The following is a 27006-nucleotide window of genomic DNA, read 5'->3' as shown; positions in this document are numbered from 1 at the left end:
ACAATGAGTTTCTTGCTCATTGTAGTAGGTCTAGCACATGTCAAAGTGCTATAGGTGAGTCAAATAGTCAAAAGAAAATATTGAAGGCCTTAAAGTCATGTTACACTATGTATAAATATATATTAAAGTCAAGGGGAAACCTCCAAGCAAAGTCAAGTCTACTCCTAGGAAATGGCACCTTTAACAAGCTCCTTCAAGCATGTTGTACAACACCATGGAAACTATCTGAAGTTTTATCAACAAGTCAGCCACCAAACTGCCCTCAAAGTCAGCCTACAATTAAGAAGACAAGTCAGCCTAAATGAAATCAGTCAAGTCGGCTTAAATGGAGTGACAATCCTCTATTTATAGAGGTTGTCCACTCCAAAGACAATGCACAACTTGAGATCTGAATTCCGCGAAGGATAGAAGACAAGGAGAAATGAAGTAAGCCGAAGAAAAAGGTCTATAAAGTGCAGCGAAGAAAGAAGGAGAAACAACAAGGGTTAAGAGACTGTTTCCTAGGGCATACATAGCCACACGTGCGAGGAAATGAAGGACAACTTGCAGCTATCACAACAGTAAAATCACAGTTGCATATCTCACTTTGTTTGGAGCTGAAAGTAGGCCTACAAGGCCTCCTACTCCAGCATGGAAGGACTCTCAAGCGAAGTAAGGAAGCAAAAAACCGAAGTATAAAACAGTGTTTCTAGTGATAGAAACAGTCACATGTGCGAGGTGTAGTAAGGAATGACAGCAGCTAATAGTCCTTTGTTTGTGTGAGAGATCAAGCCTCCAAGGACTCCTAAGCCTAGCGAAGGAGCCCATCTCTCTAAGGTGAAAGGAATCTAATTGGAAGATGAAGTGTTGGAAGACAAAGTGCCAGAAGAAGTGCCAAGGTATAAGGTGCAGAAAGGAGTGAAGACTTGACTTGTGCTTGGAGGATCTCTTTGTTAGGGGTCTAGGGTTTGGCATTGATCAATAGAAGCTTCAATAAGAGAAATTCACTAAGGGGTTTTCCTCTCAAGAGTAGAGAGGTTTTGGCCTTGGTAGAGAGCCAACATCTTGTGTTATTGTTTTTATGTTTTGATAGCAATTTGCTGAAGTACACACATATGCACTAATAAGAAAGGAAGAATAATAAGCTAACAAGAAAAGTAAAAAGACTCCACAAATTGTTATCAAGTAACGAAGAATCACACTACACCACTTTGCCCTAGATTCTTCAACATGTACCTAACATCTCATTTTCCCCAAAAAAAATATTTTATTTAAAACACTTCTTATTCAATAAGCTGCAATATTTATTTGTTTAATTAGAAAATATATTTAATTCAAACTATTTTATAACGAATATTCAATTTTGATTATCACCAGGGAATACCCACTGTGATGAAAGGGAGGTCAGTCCTTATCACCTAGAGCGGGAGGATCTAGGATCCTCAGTAATGTGGTCTCAGGTTGTCCTCAGTTACCGAGACAATTTGAGCACCAACATATTTTGGCATCGTTGTCGGGGATCGAATTGTAAAGATTTTGTTTCCTCTGGTAACTGAGTTAATGGTTAATTATGTGACCCATTGGTAGACATGATTACAATTTTATGCACCTTATAGGGTTTAAGGTAAATCTTTCTTGTTTATTTGTTCACCTGGCAACTCCTTAATTTAGTTTTATTGTAGATTTTGTTTCAATGACGGTTTCATGGATTTCTTCACATTTTGCTCCTTTGAATTTTTCTGATGTTGCAGATTGTCCACATGAGTCACCAGACATAGAAATATGGGATGCTTACCTGCCCCATTTTCGAAATGACGATGGTGAAAATCCGACACAACATCTTAGAGATTTCCACAAGTGCATTCCAAAGATGGGGATACACCATGAAGATGTTCTAATGAAGTTATTCATGATGTCCTTGGAAGGCGATGCTCGAAAGTGGTACAAAAGTATCCCTCCCGGTACAATTTCCTCTCTCAAAGGTTTTCATACAAGTTTTCGTGACTATCATAAATGTATGTATCCTATAGGATTACTTGACTTTGACTATTGCAAATATAATGATGATAATAACCTTGAAAATCAATATGATGATAACAATGAAGAAACCCAAATGGATTATGAATTTGAAATAGAAGGAAACATTAATGAATCTATTTTTGAAAACCTTCAAAAATCACCTTTTATGACATTTATTAATGAACAGGATGTGTTGTCAAATCTTGAATATCATGAACAAAACATTTCTCTTTCTTTAATATGATATCATATAACACATTTATTCTTAAATAAATCTTCATATTATATATCTCCTAGTGGATCTAATCTATCTTTGATTTCATGCTTAGAGGATGATAATAATAATAGTAATATAGGAGAGGTTGCATTTGAAATATTTGATTCTACACCTAACTAATAAGACATTATGTTACATATTCTTGAAAGTCCTCGACAACAACTGATAAACAAAGAGATTCTTCCACCTATTGATCATATTCTTAAACCTTTTTGGGATGTCACAGGGAAACTATTACATGAACTTATCTTTGACTATTTTGACTCAACTTCACCTGATGTTCATGTTGAGTTTTCCCAACCTCCTGTTTATGATCGATATGATGATGAATTGAGTCATGAAGTAGACTTACAATATGATCACGAGTTTAGTTCTTGTTTTGAACATACTTTAGATATTTTTAATACTTGTCAGAATGAGGGCTATGATAACTTAATTGAATCAATATCTTCGCAACATGTTTATGATAACTATGAGGAAAATGAATTTATAAATGAAAATGAAATTGAATGTATCAATTATTTCCTTTCATATCCTCCTAGTTATTATAGCTATAACCGATGTAATATCCTACAATATAATCATGATTTAAATTCATGGTTTTCAAAACATAAATCTTATAATGAGGAAAACATAGTTTCCCATGTTTCTAATGATGACACTTTTATTCAAAATTTGAGGTTGTTGCATCATATAATGACAATAATTATTTTCATTTACAATCTCTTTTGCGACGTACTAAGGAATTTGATCATAGTACTACAAGCTTTGATTTGAAACATGATGACTATTTCGAAGAATACTCTTTATATGTTTTAAATCATGAATCTGAAGGATTTTGTGGGACTAACTCTATCACCATCTCAGAAAGCAACAAGAATCCCTCTTATGAAATAATTGTTAAAAAATTCATGCTTGAAAATCTTGATCATTTAAATTTTCAAATGGGATATCATGACTTTGTGGAGGAATGGATGAATCAAGTTTTTAAAAGAACATCAATTTCATGTTGCTTTTATATCTACTCTCTTCTAGGATGCGAGTTAGTTGAAAAATCTTACTCTTTACTTCCTATACTACAATTTTGGTTAAGAATGGAGCCCAATGTTAGGAAGCTTGTCATTATAAAATTTATGTTTGGCTACACTGGATTTTCGATTTCTTTGATAAATATTGTCATTGAAACATATTGTATGTAAACCATGTACATAAATAAAACTTTTATTCTTACTAGGTTTAGAATCAATAAAGATGAAGGTTTTTGCATCTTGAAGAGTCTTTATGCGATCGTAGTAGAATGGAATACACATCTATGAATTCTTAGTACGAACTATATTAACGAGTTTTTAATACTTATTTAAAGACTTTGTTTGTAAATCATGTTTAAGGGGTAACAATATTTAAAGGGATCAAATCTCAATTTCTTTAATTTCTTCTTCATGTTTAACATTGCTCACCACAACTCTCTTTCATGCTATTTGCACATAAATACTAAGGGATTGCATTGAGTCATAAGAGCTAGACCTATAACCATAAGATTGGGCTTTCATAAAATATAATTGAAACTTTGGTAGGACTAGTTACATTATAGCCATGCATGAGACCTTCCCTTATCACCATACTACCCTTGGTATAGGAACCGATGTTTTCTTGTGTGGGGCATGCTGGTATCTCCATCAAAACTATAAATTCTCGTTGGTAGGAGAGTAAGGCCAATGGTTCTAGATTAAAATCTAGTGTGTAATCCTCCCATTCCTTCTGTTGAGGTAACTTTCGATGGGGTATGTTGATATCTCCGTCGGGGCTATGGACACTCACTTGCAGCAGAGCAAGGTCAGTGATATTGGACTAACTCCAGTGCGTAATCCTCCCATGCTGTGAATGTTATATTTGCTAAATATATTTAACGAAGATCTCTAACATGAAGGGTAAAACAAGAGTTCAGAGAGTTCCTCATCTCAGGATAGTGGATGACTACATCGGGGCTATGGACGCTCATTGGCAGTGGAGTGACATACGATTCTGGAAACTCATTTCATGTGACCAAAGGGGAACCAAAATCCCTGACAACTAGTCTCCCTAGTTTCAATAAAACTTTACTAAAAAATGGAAGTCACTCTTATGAATCTTAATTAGTTCTATGACTTATGTATTTTCTTGATAATTAACTACAAAAAGGTATGACTTGTTATAGTGTTGAACGCTCTTATGAAGAATGACATATACTAAAATACGATCATGTGCCCTAACTCGGTATTATAATTACTCAATAAACTGAAAATTATGAACAAATATTTTTTGAATATTCGCTAAACTTGTTAATTTTTGCATGTTGTGGATCTCATATGTCTAACTCTTGTTTCATTCTTGTTTTTGATAAATCAAAACTTTGAGATGCAAATACTTTCCTTCTTTTGCTTTACGTTTTGTCCTTGAGTTGTCTTGTCCTCATAAGTCGACTCCATGGCCAATGTGAAGGCATTTGGTATACGTTCTTGATCCTTCGTAGGGGAGCATCATCCCTAGTTAGTGCTGAATGTTATCGTCAATCTGACCCTAATTAGATCTTGGCTCCTTTTGTCAGTTTCGCCTCATGTCTCCCTCGTTATATAACTTTCTCTCATATTCTCATAATAAAAAATCACTCCTTCAATTTTCATGTTTGCCCTGCATCAGATATATTATTGTAATGATTATTATAACTTGTAATAAAATAACTATTATACTAATTAAAAAATTAATATCTTAATTTTAAATAAATAATTACAATTATTATTATAACAAGTTAAAATTAAAATTAAATAAAAAATAAAAAGATCAAATCAAATTAACTAATAATTAAATTAAATAACCAAAACACAAATTTTAACTATTAATAAAAAATAAAATATAAAGAAAAACATTAATTAAATAATTAAAAATTTGAAAAATATTTAAAATCATTAAACCTACCTAACATATCCTCTTACCTCACTTCTTATTCACTCCACTCAACGATTAATAAAAGAACTCGATGGTATTTACCACATGAAGATACACTTATCATTAAAATGTCATTGACATAAATAATAGAACAAATATTATCCCGATCGGGATGCGGGATGATAGTTGGGACAACCTGGGTGCAGTCATGAATGGTACCTGGGATTTTAATACTGCCATCGCCCACATGCTCAAGGCAGGGGGTGCGGTGACCCCTTGACATGAATGCATGTTGGGGAGGTGGGCAAGGTGGCGGGACTGGAGGTAAGGCAGGGTATATTGGCAGGATAGGTAACTCGACGTGCAGTGTTAGAAAGAAAGCTAGTGGAGAAGGGTGGCATTACAGTGCAGTGGGAGGATGCCGGAACGTGAAGAACCAAGGCCGACGACGAACGCCTACGGACTTCGGGTATGTAATTTGGCTCCACTTCAACATTGTAATTATGTTCTGGTTGGGGTTTTGTCGGGGTGAAAGGAGGGTAACTAGTAAGAGAATTTGGGGGATAGAAAATTGTTGGTGGCAATGGGGAAGGCAATTTCTTTCCATTGCCTGGTTTTGTGTCCATACCTTCTGTCAAATGGGTAAAACCCATGACTGCTGGGGGGCAATTGCTTGTTGTGGGGTTGCGAAGCTCCGCGCTCTGTAAACAAGGTCAGGGGGGAGCTTGATTGTGGCGAGGAAATGCATGAGGGTTAGATGCTCGTAGGAAGGGGTGGGGGAAGTAGCTGGTAGGGGGCTTGGGGCGCAGCCATGCCTGCGGCTCGCAAAGAAAGCGCTAGAGATTCTAGAACCACGTAATGGTCGGAATTCAGTAGAAAATCTCATCACCAAAGCAGCGGAGGCTTACTAAGAAGGGACAGATGCTGGAATCCAAAAATTGCTGGAAGAATGGGAAGAGGAGGTAAAACAAGGAAGCGAGACAGAGGAAGAAATGGATAACTGGAGGACCCTAGTCCCGGATCCGGGTAACACCCGTGGAATAATCACACAGTTCAAGCAAACCCTGTACTTGTACTGGTTAACGAAGAGCTTATTAGGCAAGGCAATGGAGAAGATCTCCGTGGGTATGGCGGTGACACTACAGGGAATGCTGAACTATAAGAAGGATATGGAGAAAATCCTCTTCCAGCTGCATAAATAGGATATTAGGTTGGACAGAATCGACCACCATATCCCTTGCATACTGGAGCTGTATGATATGCCAGGAGCATCCGCCAAGGATCCAGCACCCATTGCATCTGCCTCAGAGGATCAAAAGGATTAGACTCTTACCCATGCATAATTTCGTCTTATGTGGTTAGCGTTTAATTTCTATGTTGCAAATATCAGTTTTTACAGTTATGTAGTGTATGGACATGAGATAGATACATATCTAGCTTGGCTGGAAAGATTAAGACAATATTGTTTTTGGATGGCTTACAACGCCGACCGGTGACCAACAGACTTGGTTTCCCTTCGGGGCAAGTTGAGGCCACCTGGTTAATCTATGTGGTGTAAACTTGCTTATTTTATAATAGAAAATGGAATGGACCTGCCAAGCTTAACAAAAATAAAATAATAGAACAAATATTAGTGGCAACATAATTTCTCCAACGAATTTTAAAAATCCCCTTATAAAAGTTTGTGCTTTTTAATAATATTGAAGGTGAATGAATGTTTGATGATTTAGACCATTCGAATTACCCAATGTGACTTACGACTTATGTTTGGAGTTATAATATCATCGGGTCCAATGAAAAGTAATGGTCGTTGACCAACTTTAGATCTGATGGTTTATACTTCATTGGGCTTCGATGACCAGTACCAAAATTAGAATTAATCCTTGTTGTCGGGTTCATTTGTAAAATCAACCACCCACTATAACTACTCCACTGCACATAAATTTGAAAAATGAACTTGAGAGGTTAAATGAATTTAATATGCCCTCCTCAAAATTATGACTTCGACTCATAAACAAACCATTGAATATGATGGACGTAGCATGCCAAGCCATCGAGCCTGCCGATGAGGTTAACTATCGGGCCATTCCACAGCCGACAATCATTCGATCACAAAACTTCAACGATATTCTATACAATATTATATTGTTTAAGTTGTTTAGAAACTTATTTGAAATCTATGTCAGAGTAGAAATTTGAAATTTATAATTAAAATTTTCGATATATATAAGTTTCAGATATCTTTTATTTAAACTCAAAATTGTTATTTTCAATGGCTGGGTGAAGAAATTGTACAACATCAATTTAGCATGGGAGGAGCAAAACATTCAACATTTAAAAAGGAAAACTATATTAAATTTAATATTTTGGATTCTATCTTGCGTTTCTAGAAAATATGTTCACATTAAATACATAATTATGACCTAATGTTTTATATAGTGGGAAACAATTTACTGAGTCTCACTTAAGATAAAAAATAAATTTCATTAATAATATTCGTGAGATAATGAGGAGAACATTATGAAAGGTAATTTTATGGTTTACTTTCATTTATTATAATGTTTTATATTTGAGAATTAATTTATGTTAGGCTTTATAAAAACGACCCTTACAACCAATTTAGTTGGATAGAGATCAGAGACATTAATAATAAAAAGTCCTACATAGCAATATGTTATTTCCCCCCCATTAATTCTAACTTCTATAAGAAGAAGAATCTAGATAAAACTAACCCTTACAATAGTCTAGAGAACGATATTTCTAGCCTAAAGAATGATGGTAATATCCTTTTAATAGGTGACTTCAATGCCCGAACTTCAAGCAACCAAGCTATTATTTTAAGCAATCATTCCAACCCTAATCCTCTTTGGTTAGACGAAGACCCTACCCTGGCTAGTAGGTACAAAAGGAGCTCTGAAGACCTCGGGGAAAATTTGTTTGGGTCAGAGCTTGTCAAGCTCTGTAGTGCTCAGGATCTCATAATTTGCAACGGTCTAAAAAAGTGGCCCAATTCCAGCAAGATGACCTGCATCCATGGACTTGGTAGCAGCGTGGTAGACTACGTTATTTCCGATCTTCCTTTATACAACGAAATGATAAACTTTGACATCTTAAACGACCACAAGCCTGACTCCGATCATAGGCCTTTACTTACAACCCTCAATTTTGTCATGCATAGAGTTCCCATAGAAAATAATACTTACAACCAAAAGAACTTAATATTTGATAAAAATAAAAAGGACCTCTTTCTAAATGAATTAAAAACTAATTTGCCTCCTTTATCTAGTATAGATAACATAGAAGACCTATATCATAATTTTACTACAACCCTCTCATATTTTATTAAAAAGTTCTCAATTGAAGTCTCTAATAATAAAAGAAATAGCAAAACCAATCCTTGGTATGACAAAGATTGTAAAAATGCGAGGAGAGCAATTAAGGAAGCTGTTGATGATTCTCTTAAAATGGACAAGATAAGAATATACAAAGCCCTAATTAAAAGGAAAAAGAGGCAGTACATTCGTCAAAGACAGGAGAATCTCTTACACCTCTCTAAGGTAGCTCCTAAGAAATTTTGGAGGCAGATTCTGACTAGGAAGACTAAGGATAATAATAAAATTGCTCTTCATGATTGGAATTCTTATCTTAAAAAGCTTTATGAATCTCCTAATGTCACGGATAATTTGGAAACCCTGCTCACAACGAAAGAAGTCTTCTCTTTAGAAGACATTAAGTTTGGGGTTAATCACCTCGCGAATGGGAAAGCTAAGGACATTGAAGGTTACCAGGCAGAAATCTTAAAAATTGGAGGCCCTGTCCTCATCCCCCACATCCACAAGCTTTTCAATCAAGCTGTTAAGCAAGGGTTCCCTAAACTTTGGACTGAGAGCCTCATTATCCCTATTTTTAAAAGTGGAGATACAAATAACCCCTCTAATTATCGAACAATTATGATCAGCCCTCTCTTAGCCAAATTATATGGTAGTATTCTGGAAAAAAAGTTAAGCATATGGCTTGAAAGTGAAGGTAAGCGGGCTAAGGGCCAAGCAGGTTTCAGAAGGCATCACTCAACAACAGACCACCTTGTTACGCTAAGGATCATTGCGGAGGAATGTCGTAATGATAAATCCAATTTATTCTGCTGCTTTGTAGACTTTAGAAAGGCTTTCGATACAGTTCCTAGATACAACCTTTGGAATAGGTTAGAAGAGCTAAAGGTTCCTCTTGAGTTAAGAGCTGCTGCTATAAGGCTATACGAGAATGTAATTGCCAAGCTAAAGAACAATGAGGGGTGGTCAAAAGATATTAAGTGTAACATCGGAGTTAAACAAGGTTGCCCCCTCTCCCCTACCCTATTTGGCATTTACATCGACAAGCTCGAAGGTTATTTAGAAGAAGCAGGATGTGGCGGCACAATCTTAGCTGGGATAGTCATTATCCTTCTTCTCTATGCTGACGATATTGTTCTTCTGGCAAGGTGCCCTTCTGATCTTGATAAGCAACTCAAGCTTCTTAAGGATTTCTGCTCTACCATGGGTATGACTGTTAATACAGACAAAACTAAAGTTATGATTATCAAATCTAAGAAGGACACTTGCGCTAATTTTACGTATGACAATAATAACTTGGAGGAAGTGTATTCTTACAAGTACCTAGGAATTGATATCCATCACAAGCTCAACTGGAACCATAGCATTGAGAAAAGGATCAATGGGGGATGGAAAGCTTATTTTGGTCTTGAAAATAATTGTAAAACAGCAAACCTCGTAATGTGGGATAAAAAGAAGTTCCTCTTTGAAACTTTAGTCACTCCTGTTATCTTATATGGCTGTGAAGTTTGGGGCTGCAGCATCTCCAGAGAATCATGGAGGAAGATTGAACAAATCCAGAAGCGTTTTATAACTTATAACCTGAAAATTAAAAGTAATACACCCTATCCTATTCTCCTTATAGAAGCAGGTCTTTCTTCTATTGAGAGCCTAGCTATGCTCAGGTTTCTGATGTACAAGCACAAGCTCAATAACATAGACAATCATAGACTTCCTAAGCTAGCTTTAAATTCCAGCCAAAATCACGTAAGGCTTAACCGAGGATGGCATAAGGACACAAGGGCCTGGTTAAACTATTGGGAGATCAATGAGAATGATGCCTTGCAAAACATAAATAACATTAAAGATATTGTTACTTCTAAGTTCAAAGAAAAATTGTGGTGTGAGAAAGATTTAGCGTCTAAAAGAAAATTAAGTTATTATAAGAAGGTCATCAACCCCACCCTTGAAGATCAAAAGTATCTCTCTATTCTAACTAGCTCAAAAAAGAAAATTAATATAGCAAAGATTAGAACGAATTCTCATGAGCTCCATAGCGAAACTGGCCGCTGGGTAGTTCCTAAAACGCCATGGATGGAAAGGATCTGCCATATTTGTGAGAATGAGAGCATTGAGGATGAAAACCACTTCCTCTTAGAGTGCCCTGCATACAACCACATTAGATCTCAATTTCACAACCTTTGTTACAATACTGACCTTCCTAGCATTTTACAATGCCAAAATTATAGTGAACTCGGGAGGCTTCTCTCCAAACTTTTTGAGCATAGGAATAAAATCTTAAATCAAAATAAATAATTTGTCTTTTTAGGTCCGATAGATCATTATTTGGTCTCAGCGGACGTTAACCATCATCATCATCATCATCATCATCATATATATATTTTTTTAATGTGAGAGATATTATTTAAAGGATTTTTAAGGTGGATGATTTGAGTCGAAAGTCATTTAAATAATGGAATATGTATTACATTTAGTCAAAATAATTATTATTAATGTAATTTCATTTGGGAAGTTACGAGAACTAAAAAGGAAACGAATTCCCAAAGATATAAAAGAGAATGTAAGAGTTTATTTCAGGAGTTTTTTGGCAGGTTGGAGGATGGTAGCTCTGAGGAAGAAGACTTTAACTATTAAAACCATCTTGTATATGCTACAAATGGCCTCCTTCATTGTGACATCAAGGTTTTGTTAATAATAATATAATTCATTTTTTTCTTCTTCCATTGTATTCTATTGTAATTTCAATTTTATGTGTTGGTTCATTGTTCCAGAATGGTGGCTTAACTTGACTATGCATTATCCTTGAATATATTAAATGATTTTAAATACTTTGGAATATTTGATATCTAGGGCTTTAAAATCATATTTTGAGTTTATTGGTTGCAGGTTTAATTCCATGAGTACATGATATTTAGGGTTATGTGCACCATAAATTCAAATGCCATAAAAACCAGTTCTTTAATTTTTTTTTTTAAATATTTTCCCACAGTAAAAAGTGAAATTATTAACTATTATTTGACTTGTTCCGATTGTCTAATGTTTCACATATTACATTTAATTTAATAACTCTCCAATATTTATTATTTCAAATTATTAAATTAAATTATTCTAATTGTTATGCATGTTAAATAATAATAATACTTGATGTTATGTTTTTTTTTCTACGTAAAGACTATTCTATTAGTAAAAAGAAAAAGAGAAAAATATTTACAAAGAGGTCGCAACCTCTGAGGGGGCTAAAGCTGGCCCTCTGTCTAAAGAGTTCCTGCCCTTGGCACGTGACTGATTGTTTACATTAATAATAACAAGAGCCCAGGGCTCAATACCCAAAAAAGCACAAAAAGCACCGCAAAAGGGCGAAATAGCATTACATGGCAAAAACGCTGACGAGGACAGTAGCCACAGTACCAAAACCGCGCAGCAAAAACAGCCAGTTTTTCGGACCGCCATCGCCCAACGAGCGGTTTCCGTAGGGACGAGCCCGATAAAGCGTCCTGTTGACGCGTGGCTTTCGCCTGACGTCATCAAGTCTGACTTTTCGGGGCGTAAAGTTCCGCCAAAAAGGGCCTTCCGAAATCCTCCTCCGCCGTCGAGCTTCACCATTAATCCTCGCCGTTGATTGCTTCTGCCCGAGTTGATAACTCTGCATCATCGCTGTTGTCTTCAACGTCTATGATACTGCGCCCGGGAGGCCTCACCGGATACATTGCAGTGCCAGAGAACTGCGCCGGTGCACAGAGAATGACCTCCTCGTGTGAACCTTCCTCCTCTTCATGACCTTCCTCTTGCTGCATCTCTGGAAGATTGGTGTTAACCTCTACCCTGCCTCCTTGAGTGTTCTTGGAATTCTGGGAGAGATTTCGGTCAATGGAATGATCAGCAGAGCCAGGACGGTGATCTTCTTCCTCTGAGAATATGACCGTTATAGTGGCAGAGATAGTAGGCTTGTGAAGCTTGCTCTTGAAAGTGTAGCGGGAGGTATAGACAGAACTGGAGTGGGAAGGACCAGAATGGTCGGAAGGTGGAGAAGCAGGTGAGACTGAAGCCAGCCTGGAGCTGCGTCGAGGAGCAGGACCTCCCCTTCCTCTGGCCCTCCCCCTTGTGCCTGAATTTCTTCCCCTTCGGGAACCACCGCTAGATCGAGCCATTCGAGCAAGAAACGATAAGCAAATGAGGCCGACCTGTTGCAGGTTTCGGTGGAGCACTGATGGCTTCCAAGTGCTTGGCTCTGTATCTAACTCCTGTGAATCAATTCGGCCTGAGATCTCTCTGCTAGAATGAATCAGAGATAATGCCTGTCCCTGGGCTCTTGATATAGATCTAGATCTCATCATTCTGAGGTACTTTCCGCACTTGCTATTCATCCCATTCCTCATGATTGGGATTTGATGCTCTGACAAAAGTCGCCTACTTGCTCGATGATGGCATCCCACTCCGGCGGCGCTCGTGCTGATATCCTCCCTCAGCGTACCTTGATAGCGTGCCAGCATTAATGAACCATAACTGCCTTCCATGTGCCTCCTGCACCCGCCTGTCTCCTCGCCTGTTACCATCTGCGGTGACATTAATTTCTCATGTTGACACCCGCATCCGGGTGTGAATCTTCGCTCATCTGCATATCTTTTTTTAGGATTGCTTGGAAAGTGGATAGTTGATCCGCCGTTGCTGTATCTTGTAGAGATCCTGCAAAGAATTCTTTCCCATTATCCACTCCTAAATTTGCCAGAAAATCTGCCAGCTTGTTCCCTTCTCTTCTGATGTGTTGAAAGGAAATAGCTTGATGCTCCTGAAGCCAATTTTGTAGCCGTTCCAGTCTAGTTGCCATTCTCCAGCTGCTACTGACCTTATGTATCGATGAGCCCTGTTGAATCTTTAATGCCATATTGATGAGGAGTTGGGAATCCCCTTCCACTATAAGGGGAAAATATTTATGCTCCTGTGCTAATGTTAACCCTCTCCATAAACCTTCCAATTCCGCTGCATTATTGGTATTCCAGCCTATCGATCCAAGGAAGGTGGAAAGAGGTTTGCCCTGATGATCTCTGATGGCTCCTCCAAATCCCGTATGGCCGGGATTTCCTCTCGATGCGCCATCAAAGTTGAGTTGAAACACATTGAATGGTGGCGGCCTCCAACTTGCCTTATCTGTCTGGTGCTTAGAGGAATTGTCATTGCCTGAAGATGGAGTTTGTAGGGTTATTTGCCAATTATTCCATATGGTTTGTTCCTGCCCTTGCGTTGGAAAATCCTCTTTAGACCAGCTTTTGATTGAGAGTGTTTCACTGATATTTTGATGTATTCCTTTCCATACTTGCTCCAGTGTCATTGATTGGTTTTTAAAGATCCTTCGGTTTCTTTCCTTCCAAATATTCCACATCAGTAGTCCCGGTGTTATTTGCCAGAGAGTATTTAATACCTTTCTTTGGTATGGCTCCTGAGTCCAGTTCCGCAAGGTGCCTTGTATATCACCCAGCTCTCTACCCTCCCTTTGGCAGCGGAATGAAACCTTTTCCCATAGTTTGTTGGCATTATGATTCAAGTGTTGTCCTTGATGGCAACTCACTCAGAGATTGGTACAGGTGCTCAGAGGTTGGTACAGGTGATGGCAACTTAATCAGAGAACAGATCTTAGTACAACATGTCAAGAAAGTTCATACACGCAGGTTTGTTAAGCCCAAGTCGCATGTACACACAGGTTGGCTTCAGTAAAAGCGTGTGTATGTGGAAAAGTACCTTTGGTCCGTGGCGGTTAGTCCTTGGAAGTTGTGCCTATGGTTTCAGACCATGGTGTCTCGACGGGCGTGTCGATCCCTCGTTTTGAGGCTGATGGTATTGGGTTACTATGGTTTTGGCTCTTGGTATTGAACAAGGCCTAAGGCTATATAAGGAGAAGATCATTAGGCAAGTTTCGGAAGGAAGGTGGGTGAGTTGTGAAGATCTGAGGAAGTGTGAGATCCAAGTGCTAGTTATGGGTTGGTGATCTGAACCAAGGTTTCACTCATGTAGAGGATGATGAAGGATGGAACGAGATCTCAAGGCTTGAAAAGATTATCTTCATATGGTTTGACTGTTAATAGACTAGATCTATTGACGCATGTTTATTGTTATGATCTGGGTAAGTTTTGATGTTTGATATAGCTGCAGAGTTTTAAGGTTGAATTTACAGATCTATACGCGGGTTGTCTTTGGTAAAAGAGCGTATACACGCAGGTTGGGCTCGTCAAAGTAGCGTATACAATGTGAAGTATGAATATGGAGTTGGATCTGGTTGTTGTTATGTTGTCTGTGTTCTTGACAGGGTTTCAGTGATACAGTATTGGGTGATTCAGAGATTGATGATGCAGGTTGTTCTACAATGGTGATTGTTTCATGGATCCAGTATGAAAATGTATGAAACGTGGTCCCAGGAAGATCGTAGGCTGGCACCTACGTACTGGTAAACATATCAGCCAGTACAAGAGCCAAGGGGGTTGTAGCTCCCTTCCAGGAGCAGCTGGAAAATGAGTGAAGGTTGTAGCCTTCTGTAGGGTTGGCACCTACATACTAGTAAATGGATCGGCTAGTACAAGAACTATGAGGGTTGTAGCCCTCTACAGGTTGCAGCCTGCGTGCTGGTAAAGGACTGCACCAGTACATTGTAAAAGAAGTTTCTTATTAAAGAAGAAAGAGACGAATTGCAGCAGGTGGTTTTCACCCACATTGGGTTTCCACCTTATATCATGGTGTTCATGTGTGTGGCTCTTGTGTGATGTTCTATTCTGTTATACTGCACTTGTTTACTGTGAATATGGTTAATGCATTTACTGAAGATAAGCTAACTGAATCATAAGATCTCTGAATATACGCTAGTTGCTTTAGACACAGTCGCGTGTACACGGGGGTTAACTTAACTGAAGTCGCGTATATGTTTCTGAGCATGAAATTGGAAAAGTTTTATCTGATCTGATAATACTGATTCACCCCCCCTCTCAGTATTATTTCCAACAATTGGTATCAGAGCAGGTCCTTCAGAGAAGCTTGATCGCTTGAAGGAGATTCATAGAACAATGGGGAAGAAAGCACGTCAGAAGAAGAAGACAGCTCAAAGGAACAATGACAACCTGCCGTTGAGTGGAAGCAAGAATTCAAATCCTGAATCACCTCAGATTGAAGATGGACAAGCAAATGAAGCATCAGATCAAATCATAGATCAGCAAGATCTACCTAGCAAAAGGGAGAATGCCCTCAAAGAAGAAATCATCATATTAAAAGATCAGTTGGAATGTGCATCCAGAATTCGAGAAATGCTGCTAGCACTAAATAAAGAGCAAGAGAACGAGATCTTCAAACTAAGGCATCGGTTGGATGAAGGAAGGAAAGCTGAAGAGACCTTGAAGAAGCAATGTCTTGAAAAAGAAGAACAACATCAAGTTGAGGTAAATATCTTGAAAAGTAAATTAGAAGAAAAGGATAAACTATTACGATTTCAAGATAGTACTAAGATCTTGGATGATATTCTTAGTAGTCAAAGGTCCCCTGCTATCAAAACTGGTCTTGGTTTTCATGAGTCTATTGAAGGTGAATCTGGTTCACAAAGTAAGACAAGAATCTCTAATGCAAAATCTGAAAGGGTCAACAAGGAAATGAAAGGACAACTCCATCAACAATCAAGGAAAGAGACTCCTCAAAGAAAATCTTTTACTCCTCCCATGAATAATGTTGAATGTTATGTATGTCATAATCTTGGACATGTTGCAGCCATATGTAGAAGAAGAAGGTTTCAAGACCATCATGCAGAAAGATCATCACATTCAAGGTACTTTAATGGATATTGCTTTTCTTGCAATATGTTTGGCCACAAAGCTGCTGATTGCTATAGGAGGAATATAAGATGCTATGCATGTAACAAGTTTGGACATAGAGAAAAGGATTGCAGGAACAAAGCTCATGATGAGAAGAAATCATCAACATGCCTGAAGATATGGAAGAAGAAGGAAGTTCAGTCAGAAAGATGTGGCACAGCACAGGGTACTCAGCACAACACAGACATAACAGACTCAGGGGGAGCTGAAGGTATAGAACTTCAGTGTTCTAATTCTCATACGCAAGTTTCATGAAGGAAATACGCGTATATACGCGAGTTTCACACTGCAAAATCACGTATATGTCAGTTTGTGAAAAAGCAGTGGGGGCAGACTCAGAAAAGGGGTCTGATATGATCCAGTCCAGTATATGCTCTATTGGTTAACAGTTACAGTCTGCTGAGGATGTCTGGAAATGTCTTGATACTTATGGAACAGGCTCAGGGGGAGCATATACTTCAAATAATGCATTGTTGGCATTATGGTTAGAAGTTGTTGATAAAGTCTATGAAGCTAAATGATACATCTTGTTGTTTGATCAAAGGAATGGTATTGCAGGCTGATGGTACAATGATAGTCATGGTATTGAATGAATTGCTGGTCTTAGAACTTGCATCTACTCAGGGGGAGCATGGATGGATTGATACAACTAGGAGCCAAATCAGAAACTTCAGCATGTACTCAGGGGAAGCATGGACAGATCGGTACACTTTGGCATATACAAAGGGGGAGCATATTTGGAGATTTCAGCAAGTACTCAGGGGGAGTATGGACAGCAGAAGGTATACCAAAGAAGAGAATATCTTGGTCCGTCCTTTGCCCTTGATGTCAAAGGGGGAGAGTGACTTGGTGTGGTGGTTGCCATCAAGTCCAAAGGGGGAGATTGTTGGCATTATGATTCAAGTGTTGTCCTTGATGGCAACTCACTCAGAGATTGGTACAGGTGCTCAGAGGTTGGTACAGGTGATGGCAACTTAATCAGAGGACAGATCTTAGTACAGCATGTCAAGAAAGTTCATACACGCAGGTTTGTTAAGCCCAAGTCGCGTGTACACGCAGGTTGGCTTCAGTAAAAGCGCGTGTATGTGGAAAAGTACCTTTGGTCCGTGGCGGTTAGTCCTTGGAAGTTGTGCCTATGGTTTCGGACCATGGTGTCTCGACGGGCGTGTCGATCCCTCGTTTTGAGGCTGATGGTATTGGGTTACTATGGTTTTGGCTCTTGGTATTGAACAAGGCCTAAGGCTATATAAGGAGAAGATCATTAGGCAAGTTTCGGAAGGAAGGTGGGTGAGTTGTGAAGATCTGAGGAAGTGTGAGATCCAAGTGCTAGTTATGGGTTGGTGATCTGAACCAAGGTTTCACTCATGTGGAGGATGATGAAGGATGGAACGAGATCTCAAGGCTTGAAAAGATTATCTTCATATGGTTTGACTGTTAATAGACTAGATCTATTGACGCATGTTTATTGTTATGATCTGGGTAAGTTTTGATGTCTGATATAGCTGCAGAGTTTTAAGGTTGAATTTACAGATCTATACGCGGGTTGTCTTTGGTAAAAGAGCGTATACACGCAGGTTGGGCTCGTCAAAGTAGCGTATACAATGTGAAGTATGAATATGGAGTTGGATCTGGTTGTTGTTATGCTGTCTGTGTTCTTGACAGGGTTCCAGTGATACAGTATTGGGTGATTCAGAGATTGATGATGCAGGTTGTTCTACAATGGTGATTGTTTCATGGATCCAGTATGAAAATGTATGAAACGTGGTCCCGGGAAGATCGTAGGCCGGCACCTACGTACTGGTAAACATATCAGCCAGTACAAGAGCCAAGGGGGTTGTAGCTCCCTTCCAGGAGCAGCTGGAAAACGAGTGAAGGTTGTAGCCTTCTGTAGGGTTGGCACCTACGTACTAGTAAATGGATCGGCTAGTACAAGAACTATGAGGGTTGTAGCCCTCTGCAGGTTGCAGCCTGCGTGCTGGTAAAGGACTGCACCAGTACATTGTAAAAGAAGTTTCTTATTAAAGAAGAAAGAGACGAATTGCAGCAGGTGGTTTTCACCCACATTGGGTTTCCACCTTATATCATGGTGTTCATGTGTGTGGCTCTTGTGTGATGTTCTGTTCTGTTATACTGCACTTGTTTACTGTTAATATGGTTAATAATGTTCTGATGCATTTACTGAAGATAAGCTAACTGAATCATAAGATCTCTGAATATACGCTAGTTGCTTTAGACACAGTCGCGTGTACACACGGGTTAACTTAACTGAAGTCGCGTATATGTTTCTGAGCATGAAATTGGAAAAGTTTTATCTGATCTGATAATACTGATTCACCCCCCCCTCTTAGTATTATTTCCAACATAGTTTCATACCAAACTGACAAGTCTGCATAAGGTGTAGGGCAGATTCTTCTTCCTGATTGCAGTTGAAACATATGGATGGTCCAGAGAAATTTCTTTTCCTTATATTGTCCCACGTGAGAATTCTGTTGTGTGAGAGAAGCCATAGGAAGGTTGATACCTTCGGCCAAATAGGAGGTTTCCATATTTTGTCCCATAGTTTGTCTTTGTGTAGTCTTTCTTTGATAATTATTTGATAGGCTTCCCTGGTTGTGAAAGTGCCCTTCTCCTCATAACCCCACCTTAGAGCATCCATTCCTCTTGTCTTAATGATTTTCCTTTTTTGAAGCTCGACTGTTAGAGATATTTGTGTTTGGTTCGAGCCATCTGGTAATATCAGACTTGCGTTTTTCCATTCTCTGTGATCTTGAGTGGTTTGAGCTTGCCAGAAGTTGCTTACTTTGTCCTGTTGATTTATTTCCTGTTCTGTTATCCCTTGAATACAGTCTTTAAGATTCGGGAGCTGTTGCCATGAATCTGTCCAAAATCTGGCCATATTACCCTCTTTTACCTCCCAAAAACAATGCTTTTGTATTAAATCCCTATGTTGTATGGCAGAGTTCCATATTAGCGAGCCTTTGCTGATTTCCGACATTCTGATCCTTTCCTCCAAGGGCAAATTTCTTGCGTATTTCGCTGTCCATAAGATTGCCCAGGGGGTATTGGTATTTGAGAGCCACCTCCACCAGATTTTTGCCCCCATTGTTTGGTTACTTTGTTCAGGATCCCTGAGTCCTATTCCTCCTGCATTCTTAGGTAGACAAGCTTTTTCCCACTTGACAAGAGTCCATTTTCTATTTTGGCCTGAGCTTCCCCATAAGAAATTGCGCTGCAACTGTTTGATATTTTTAAGAACCCATTTCGGAGCTGCTAATATGGAAAATAGGTAGAGAGGCATTGACTGCAAAACTGCTTTGATAAGTACTATCCTGCTAGCCATGTTTAATGCTCTGTAAGTCCATTGGTGCAATCTGGCTTCTAATCGCTCTAACAGGCTTGACCAAGAGGAATGCTTTAAGGCCGATGCGATCAGGGGAGCCCCTAAGTAATTAGAGGGAAGTGAAGCCATGGAAAAACCCAAAATGCGCATTATGGCTCTCTTTGTGTATGGAGGAGTATTGAAAAAGAAAATTTGAGATTTAACATTGTTAATTAGAGCTCCTGAGGCTTTCGAAAAGGAGTCAAGGATAGACTTGTAGGTTCGAGCTTCTTGGACTGAAGGATGACCGAAGAGCATATTATCATCGACGAATTGCTGGTGTGAGACAGCCGGGGCTTGGTGAATAGAAAGTCCTCTGAGTTTATGGGTTTGAATAGCTGCTTTTATACTGCGCCCCAAGCCTTCAGCTAGAATGACAAAGAGAAAGGGCGATAACGGATCTCCTTGTCTAATGCCTCTCGAAGGACGAAAAGTAGGAGAAGGGATGCCATTAATGAGAATGGAAAAGAAAGAGGATGAAAGAAGATTGCTGATCCATCTGATCCAAGGGGGGGCAAAGCCAAAAGCCTTAAGGATTTTTTGCAGATATTCCCAACTGATACTATCAAAAGCTTTGGATAGATCGATTTTGAGCAACATACCTGGTTTTTTTGTTTGCTTGAGGGAATGTATTATTTCATGGGTTAATATAATCCCATCTGTGATCTGTCTTCCTTCCACATATCCCGATTGTTCTGGAGATATTATGAGAGGGAGCATGGGCTTCAATCTTAAAGCTATGACCTTAGAAACTATCTTGTAAATAATGTTGCATAAGGCTATGGGTCTGTATTTGTCTGGAGAGTTGGATTCCTCAGTTTTGGGGATGAGCGCAATGAATGTTGCGTTCATGGCTGGATACATCCATCGGAGATTGCGGGATTCTTCCACTACCTGCCAGACTTCCCATTTAATTAGTTCCCAGAAGTGCTGAAAGAAATTAGCAGTAAACCCATCTGGTCCAGGCGCTTTCCCTGCTTTAAGTTGTTTCACAGCATTTTCTACCTCTTGAAGGCTTACCGGGTTGAGCAGAAGAGTGTTGTGGTCTTCATTGATTAATTTGGGTATCTGCTTGGTGATGTTATCAATGGCCTCTGCCCTGTTGATGTTAGGTTCCTGATTCATTTTCTTGAAATAGTTGAGAAACTCCTTTTCTATTTCTTCATGTGTTTCGACTTTGTTGCCCTGCTCATTGTTGACATAAGAGATTTGGTTTGTCATTCTTCTCTGTACTGTGGTTTTGTGAAAGAATTTTGTATTCTTTTCACCTTCCTTCAGCCATCTTACCCTCGATTTTTGCCGCCAGAGAATTTCCTCCTGTAGGTCTCGTTCAAGGATTTTGTTCTCTATGCTCTTCTCCTTTTGACTTAATTCTTCAGATCGTCCTTCCGAGATCATTCTTTGCTGGATTGCCTTCATCTCTTGGGTGAGGTGTTCCTTGGATTTGAAGATGTTACCAAAGGTAAATTTATTCCATCGTTTTATTTCCTCTTTGAGGTATTTCAGCTTCTTTTGGAATAAAGCCATTTTGGTTCCCTCTGCTGAACTGAAGTTTTGCCAGGTTGTCCTGATAAATTCGTGGAATTCCGGATGAGTTAACCAGAAAGCCTCAAACCTGAATGGGCGCTTAGTGTCTTTACCGGGTCTGTTCTAGTTTAAGGCTATGGGCCAGTGATCCGAGCCTGAGTAAGGTAGTATTGAGGCTGTAAATTCTCCCCCTATGTGCACTGCATTGTCTGAGATCAGGAAGCGGTCCAGACGCGAAGCAATCTGTGTGGGCTCTGCACGTTTATTGTTCCAGGTAAAGAGACCGTTGTTTGTTGGAAGGTCTATCATCCAATTATTTTGAATAAAGTCCTTTAAGACTGAGCCATCCCTGTTTATTCTGCAGCATCCTCCTCTTTTTTCCTCTGTTGTGGCTATCATATTGTAGTCACCGCCTGAGATCCATAGAGGATGGATCCTTACTGCATTAAGCTGCGATAATGCATCCAGAATTTCAATTTTCTGCTGTGTTTCTTGAGGAAAGTATACATTTGTTATATGCCCTGAGATATTTGTGCCAATTAGGTGAAAGGTGGCTTGTATGAAATTTTTAGTAGCATGTGTATTACTTAGTTGGATCTTCCTTGCATCCCAGAGTATAGCCAGTCCTCCTGAGGCTCCCTGAGCATCCACTACCGTAACTAGTCCTTTCGGCCAGACCTTTGCTGCTATTTTTTCCAAGGTTGCCTGATTACATTTTGTCTCTTGCAAAAAAAGAATTGCTGGTTTTTCCTCCATTAGCAGATTTTTTAAAAGTCTTCCTTTCTTTGGGCCGTTCAGCCCTCTTATATTCCATGATATTAACTTCATTGGGAAGGGTTGGGTTTGGTTTGGTAATACCTGGTTAGCTTGGCATATCTGCCTGAATCTACTAGGGCTTCGCCTATTTTGATAGTTCTTTCCAGGGTCGATTTCCTTCCTCTCTTTTTGCTGTCTTTGGGGATGAACTTCCCGTCCCATTGACTTCCAGTTTGAACCCCTAGAGAGTATTTCTCGTGGGCTCTGTTGAGCACTTCCATTAGGTTGTCCACTTGTTTATCCGTTATTTTGTCGAAGTTCCCTGTTTTGCATGCAGATTCCAAGCCTAAAATGTCCAGTTCCCCAATATCTATTGAGTCGGTATCTTCCTCCATATTTTGTGGCTTTTGATAGCTTCCTTCTCCTTCCATTTCTTTTCCTGTACTCGGATCTATAGTATCTATCTCCATATCTGGCTGATTCCAAGTTGCTGGTTTAGAATTCTTGGAGTTTTCCTTTTGTTCCTCTGCTTTTTCCTTAGATTTCGAATGGGATGCTTCAGGCCTTTCCTGTTGAGCTATTCGCTTGGTGTTTGAGGGTTCTTGATCCTGCCCCTCTTCATTGGCTAGAGCTTCGAAGATGTTGCTCGTAGAAGGTTTTGGTGTATCTTTTTGGGCTGATTTGGTCTGGAATGGGTTCTTCTTGTTTCCTCTTCTTCTATTTGTTACCTTGGTAAACCCATCCGCTGTTTTGTTTTCCTGGTCTTCTTGAGCCATGGGCTTACTGTTTAGCGGACAGTCTCTATAAAGGTGTCCTAGAGCATGGCATTTTCTACACCTAAACGGTACATGCTCATAATCAATTAATTGAATCCATTCTACATCTTCATGAGAGAGGCTTACCGTATCAGGCAGAGGTTGCTTTAGGTCCACATAGACGCAGATTCGAGCATATGAAGTGTATCTCTGCGTTTTTGTATCTTCTGCTATTTTAACAAAATCTCCCAGAGCACTGCCGATCGCTTTTAGCGACTCTTCTTCCCAGTACTCCCATGGCAACGAGTACAATCTGATCCATACCGGTGCCCAGCTTAAGTCTTCCTTGTCCGGGTTGAATCTATCGGTCCATTCTCTTAGAAATAACCCAGCAGAGTTGAAGAAGTACGGCCCTCCCTTAAAGACTTTATTTCTATCTTCCAGGCAGTTAAATACTGCGGTGAAAAACCCCTTTGGCCCGAGATGAAGGGATATATGACCTTTTGGGTGCCATTTGACATTGATCCAGGTTCTCAAGGCTTTTTCATTTGGCCAGATGCCAATAAATTTGCCTATTAGAGCATGATCCCTCATGTATTGTATTCTGGCATTAATACGGTGGCTGGGTAGCTCCATTTTTGGTCTGTGCGTGGCTACCGGCTTGCATGTGGATGAGCTCACTTTCGGCTTTTCCTGCTGATCCTGTTCTTGCTGCATTTTCTGACTATTGTCAGTGTTTTCTTCAGTCTGCATTTCGTTCATGTCTGATTCTTCATTGTTCTCTGGTTGTTTGCCATTGGTTGAGGGAGGCCCGCCCCCTTCCCCCTGGCGGGGATCCATTGTACGCTGCACCAGTACCGTCCGATAGGAGACTGCTACGCTGCCGCCTTCTGGAGAACGATCTTACTCTGCAGAGCGCCTGCCGTCGCAGGTCGGCGCAGAACCCTAATCCCTACACTGTGCTCCCATAGCCCATCGTTCCCGCTCCGTTCTCCTCAACTTACAGTTTATGTTGTTGTGTACATAACTAATATGAATACTTGATGTTATGTTATTTAAACTACATAGTTCAATTAGATGTATTTAACACTAGTGTGCCTTAATTTCTGTCTTTTCTTTAATTTTTATTTATATTTCTAGCTAACCTTTGTGAATTATGATATATATTAATTTAATTCATTCATCATTAATGAAGTTTTTACTTAATATGTTTTCATGAGTTATGTACCTACTATCTCTTTTTCCCAAAAAAACATTATTTTATTTAAAACACTCTTTATTCAATAATTTGGTCTATTTATTTGTTTAATTAGAAAATCTATTTAATTCACACTAGTTACAACAACTATTCGATTTTGATTATCACCAGGGAATACTCCCTCTCGTGAAAGGGAGATCAACCCTTGTCACATAGAGCGGGAGGATATAGGATCCTCAATGATGTCGTCTCAGGCTATCCTCAGTTACTGGGACAATTTGAGCGGCAACAAGTTCTTTGTTACTTCATCAACAAATGATCACTCTCTTGCACCTTATTTTTAAGGACAAGCAAGTGGATAAGTATAATGTTTTTTCTTCCTTAGAGGACATTAAGTGTATGTTGAGAAATCAACGCTTTTGTCTGGATAATGTCAACCAATGTTTGGCTTCAATGAAAGGTGTTTTTGTGAGCTACTTTGCTTGCAAAGATCTTATTGACCCTCCTCTCAATGATGACAATAAAACGCCTGCCTTAATTTGTTCAGATCATGATCAGTGATGGAGGTGGTTTTAGGTAGTTCGTTCTCATTTTTCATATGCTACAACTTGGTTTCTACAGGGCAGTCTGCATCTTATCTCTGTTATGGGGCATGAAATGGTTTGTTTTATTTGCACCATTTTTTTTTCTTTCTATGGGAGCCAGGTATATCTGAATTTTGGTAAGGGAAAAGGTTCTTATGTCAAAGGTTGTTGTCAGTCGTTGAATATTTTATGTTTTCTATCTCTTTTCCACCTCAATTATTATGTCTCTCAATGGTTAAAGGGACACAATTCATTTTTGTGTTGTTGCAACATTTTGGATTTGTTATAATTGCAAAATTCTATGTCTTCGATGGAGGTTGTTTCTTATGTGCTATGCTGGCAGAGAGTTAGGGGATTTCTAGGAGGGTCATCTTCTTCTATGTGATTGTCCAACTCCTTGCATATGTTGAACACTTATCAGGGATTGGGTTTGCTTTTGAATTCCCTCTGGCTTATCTGAAGAATCATCCATGCATTTTCTATTTGTTGGTGTCAGAGTGTCCATAGGGTGATGTATATGGCTATAATTTTATGTGGCTATGATGCATTATTTTGTTATTGATCAATTATTTATTAGCGAGGTCTTGGGCTCTCGCTCTACAATAATTATTTTTGGGTTAAATGGTCTGATCATGAGCAATTTCATTCTTTTCTTCTTGGATTGAATCTATGGATTTCTATGTGAACCTTGGAATCAGATGTAAACTTCTTTTGATACGAATACAATTGATAGAAATTTTAAAAAATAAAAATTTTATTATTATTATTATTATGTAATAATTATTTTATTTATTTAAATATAATAATAAATTTATTAATGATATTTTCTTTTCTTTTCAATATGATTAAATTTTTATAGAACAATTATTTTGAAATTTTGATATGATTTAAATTATGTATAATAATTAACCTATTTGTTTCATATTTATTATATTATGAATTAATTATAAATTTTGAATGGTTTAATCATTTTTATTATAATATAATATTTAAAAAGATAAAATGTAGAAAAATAATTGTCATCATAACCATAATCAAACGTTTTATAACTTGTTTAGATCCATCTTAACTCTAAATCTACCAAGCCCTTAAAGGGATCAAATCTCATTTCACTCTAAAAGAGGTTTGCATCTCAAGACATTCGATCCCTCTTAGCATTTGGTAGATCCAAAGTTAAGATGGATATGGGCTCGTATAGAGGGATTTGGGATGAAAGACATGTATTCTTAACATTTTATTACTTTTTAATTGAGACCACATGTAAATGTTTACAAATATTTACACCACTACAACATCTCCCCATGGCTTTTTCTTTTAGATTTTAGTTTAAAAATAACATAAAATAAAAATGAAATTAAATATTTATAAAATATTTTGATTTTGAAACAAGTTAATAATATCCATGGTAAAATAGGGTGAATATCCATGGTTAAAAATCTTGTTATATTGTATGTTTGTTGTAAGTATTAGGTTTTAATATAAAAATGTTATAAAATTGAATTATAATTAAATAATTTTTTATTTTTTATTTTTTGAAATGAGTTAAGGTTTTTGGGTATGTGGTATTGATAACTCAAGGTATTGGCCCATGGTATTGTAAGAAAGCCTATTTAAGAGATAATAACATCCACTGTAAAATGGGTGAATATTCATGGTTAAGAATATTGTTATATTGTAAATATTAATTTTTTATACGATTATTAATTAAATTTAAATATGATTACAAAATCATTCTTGTTAATTTATATGACAAAATGGATGTTAATTTATAACTACTGTCTATATGTTATCTATTTTAATATAATATGCATATTATGATTTTCTTTTATCTAAAAAATTGTAAGTAATTTTATTAATAAAAAAAATAGAATATAAAAAATATTTATATCTAAGTTCTAATATCTAACATCTAACACTTATCTTTTAATGTAATTATAAAATAATACCTATATTTAACTAATTGAAATTTAGTAATTTATTGGCACAACCACATTAATAAATATGGTGATGGGCAAATATCATCTATATACACAACCATATTAATCTACATATACTATTATTAAATATATGATGGAGATTTAATATCAATATAAATATAAGTTATTATATAATTATATGATTAATAATTAAGTTTTATAATATTAAATTTAAAATATTGGGTAGAGTTTTAGTATTAAGTATTAATAATAGAATTTAATATTGAAATTTTACCAAAAAAATAAAAATAAAAAATAAATAAATATTATTTCATTTTTATATTAATTTTAAAAATATAAAAATAATTAATAAAGATTTATAAAATATATAATAATTTATATAATTAATTCAAACAGTGGATTAGAAAATGCCCTTCATTAATTTTAGTTGGATTAAATCGCATCTGTAAAGTAAATAAAAGCAAACGCACCAAAGCAAAAGACGTTTGAATTATTCCCGTGCG

General features: G+C 37.9%; 1 protein-coding gene across 1 annotated transcript; it reads right to left on the bottom strand.

Moving 5' to 3' along the window:
- Nucleotides 1–21396: 21396 nt before the first annotated feature.
- Nucleotides 21397–22029, bottom strand: LOC149189838 (uncharacterized). The gene has a single exon (XM_089410357.1). The coding sequence runs from the start codon at nt 22027–22029 to the stop codon at nt 21397–21399; it is 633 nt and encodes a 210-aa protein (XP_089266483.1).
- Nucleotides 22030–27006: the final 4977 nt, after the last annotated feature.

Source organism: Pinus tabuliformis, chromosome 3_1 (genome assembly GCF_031772625.1).
Source record: "Pinus tabuliformis cultivar Carrire ecotype Pingquan chromosome 3_1, CPIR1, whole genome shotgun sequence".
Taxonomy (NCBI): domain Eukaryota; kingdom Viridiplantae; phylum Streptophyta; class Pinopsida; order Pinales; family Pinaceae; genus Pinus; species Pinus tabuliformis.
The sequence above is the reverse complement of the archived record's forward strand: the minus strand, read 5'-3'. Positions and strand labels throughout refer to the sequence as shown.